Source organism: Mandrillus leucophaeus, unplaced genomic scaffold (assembly GCF_000951045.1).
Source record: "Mandrillus leucophaeus isolate KB7577 unplaced genomic scaffold, Mleu.le_1.0 Scaffold21, whole genome shotgun sequence".
In the NCBI taxonomy this organism is placed as follows: domain Eukaryota; kingdom Metazoa; phylum Chordata; class Mammalia; order Primates; family Cercopithecidae; genus Mandrillus; species Mandrillus leucophaeus.
In genome coordinates, this window is record NW_012102143.1 from 1,630,156 (window position 1) to 1,632,248 (window position 2,093).

The 2,093-nt window shown below is 48.7% G+C and overlaps 1 protein-coding gene across 2 annotated transcripts in view; it reads left to right on the plus strand.

Moving 5' to 3' along the window:
• The window catches only part of INPP5D (inositol polyphosphate-5-phosphatase, 145kDa), a 159,163-nt gene that overhangs the window by 68,651 nt on the left and 88,419 nt on the right, over positions 1-2,093 (plus strand). For both annotated transcript variants that reach the window (XM_011980249.1, XM_011980248.1), the window contains exon 5: positions 1,785-1,925. In XM_011980249.1, coding sequence (XP_011835639.1) covers positions 1,785-1,925 — 141 coding nt within the window. The remainder of the gene's footprint in view (positions 1-1,784; positions 1,926-2,093) is intronic.

Genomic DNA, 2,093 nt, shown 5'->3' on the forward strand with positions numbered 1-2,093 from the left:
GTTTCACCATGTTGGCCAGGCTGGCCTTGAGCTCCTGACCTCAGGTGGTCTGCCCACCTCTGCCTCCCAAAGTGCTGGGATTATAGGCATGAACCACCATGCCTGGCAATTCCTGTCCAATCTTAAGAGCAACGGCTTTTCATTCTTTCACAGATCCCACAGGAAAATCCTTGTGTCCTTTAGTTTCAACTTGATTACATATCAAGCCTGGAACAAAAATCTTTAAGGCGGCGGGCTGGGGTGGCTCACACCTGTAATCCTAGCACTTTGGGAGGCCAAGGTGGGTGGATCACCTGAGGTCAGCCTAGCCAACATGGTAAAACCCCTCATCTACTAAAAATACAAACATTAGCTAGGTCTGGTGGTGCACGCCTGTGTTGCCAGCTACCCAGGAGGCTGAGGCAGGAGAATCGCTTGAACTCGGAAGGTGGAGGTTGCAGTTAACTGAGATCTTGCCATTGCACTCCAGCCTGGGTGACAGGGTAAGACTCTGTCTCAAAAAAAAAAAAAAAAAAATTAAGGCTTGTAATAATTTTTTTTTACACACAGGTAATTAACATGCTTAAGCCTCAGTTTTCTGATTTGTGAAACAGGAATAATTAGTAATAATATCTGAGTCATAAAATTGATTTGTGGGTTAATGGAGAAAATGAGCGTAAAGTGCTTAGCATAGTGTCTGACATGTTGTGTTCAGGAAATACTTGCTATAATTACAATTTCCATCATTATGGGAACAAACACTCAAGCGTTACCCAGAACAAAAGGTGCTACAAGATAGAATGCAGAGGGCTGATCCGACTTTAGTGGGCGCCCCTCGTGGGACTGACCTGGGCTCTCTGCCTGTGCCTCTGCCACCAGGGTTGATCTGCACAGTAAACAAACCCTGCCTTCAACCCCATTCACTCTGTACACTGAAGGGTTGGAGCAGATTCGACACAGCAAAGTCGGCCACTTGCACTACCTCATTCCGCATCCCCAGCCCCATCACTAATCACTCAGACTCCCCCACAGAGCCTGGGATGACTCCAGACCCTCCAAACACAGTGCCTTAGGTAGCCTTTGGCTGTGAGATTGCAGACTGCATGTGAGCTAAAGCCATTTGCTATCTCTAGATCCCATCATCCTTCCAGCTCTCAGATCCTATCTTTAGAAGTAGGTAAGATAGGTAAACAGTTCCGCTATACACTTTCCAAAGCTTTTGGCCTCTTTTTTTTTTTGAGACAGTGTCTCACTCTGTCGCTCAGGCTGGAGAGCAGTGGCGCGATCTTGCCTCACTGCAACCTCTGCCTTCCAGGTTCAAATGATTCTCCTGTCTCAGCCTCCCAAGTAGCTGAGATTATAGGTGCCCACCATCACACCCGGCTAATTTTTGTATTTTTAGTAGAGGCAGGGTTTCCCCGTGTTGGCCAGGCTGGTCTTAAACTCCTAACCTCAGGTGATTTGCCTGCCTTGGCCTCCCAAAATGCTAGGATTACAGGCGTGAGCCACCGTGCCCAGCCTTGGTCTCCTTTTTAAAGTATAACCATTTCCCAGACCCCCAGCCAGAACCACTTCCTCCCAGCAGCACCCAAAGGAGCTCATTGAGAGGCACCTTTCCTGCTGGGCCACTTTTTCTTGTTCTGACCATGGGAACCTTTGTCCAGGTTTGCAAACGTTCTCCTGAAGGACCGTGTCCCCTTGGAGGCTCTGAGGAAGAGGATTTGTTATTGTTGTTGCTGTTCCCGCTGATGATGGGGGCTAAAAGAAACAGGCAAGCATGGTTTGTTTCTTTCTTCTTTTTTTAGGCTTCCAGAAGAGCATCTTAAGGCCATCCAAGATTATTTAAGCACTCAGCTCGCCCTGGACTCTGAATTTGTGAAGACGGGGTCCAGCAGTCTTCCTCACCTGAAGAAACTGACCACACTGCTCTGCAAGGAGCTCTATGGGTAATGGCTGGCCCACGGGGGCGGGCAGGTGGGAGCGGCCAGCAGGCAAGAGAAACAGCTCATGAGAGCGACCTCTGCCTCTGCCTGGCTGAACAAATGCCTCTGCCGCACTCACAATAATTGAGTGGTGAGCACAGCTTAGAAATCTCTGTGGTTGTTTGGAGGTCT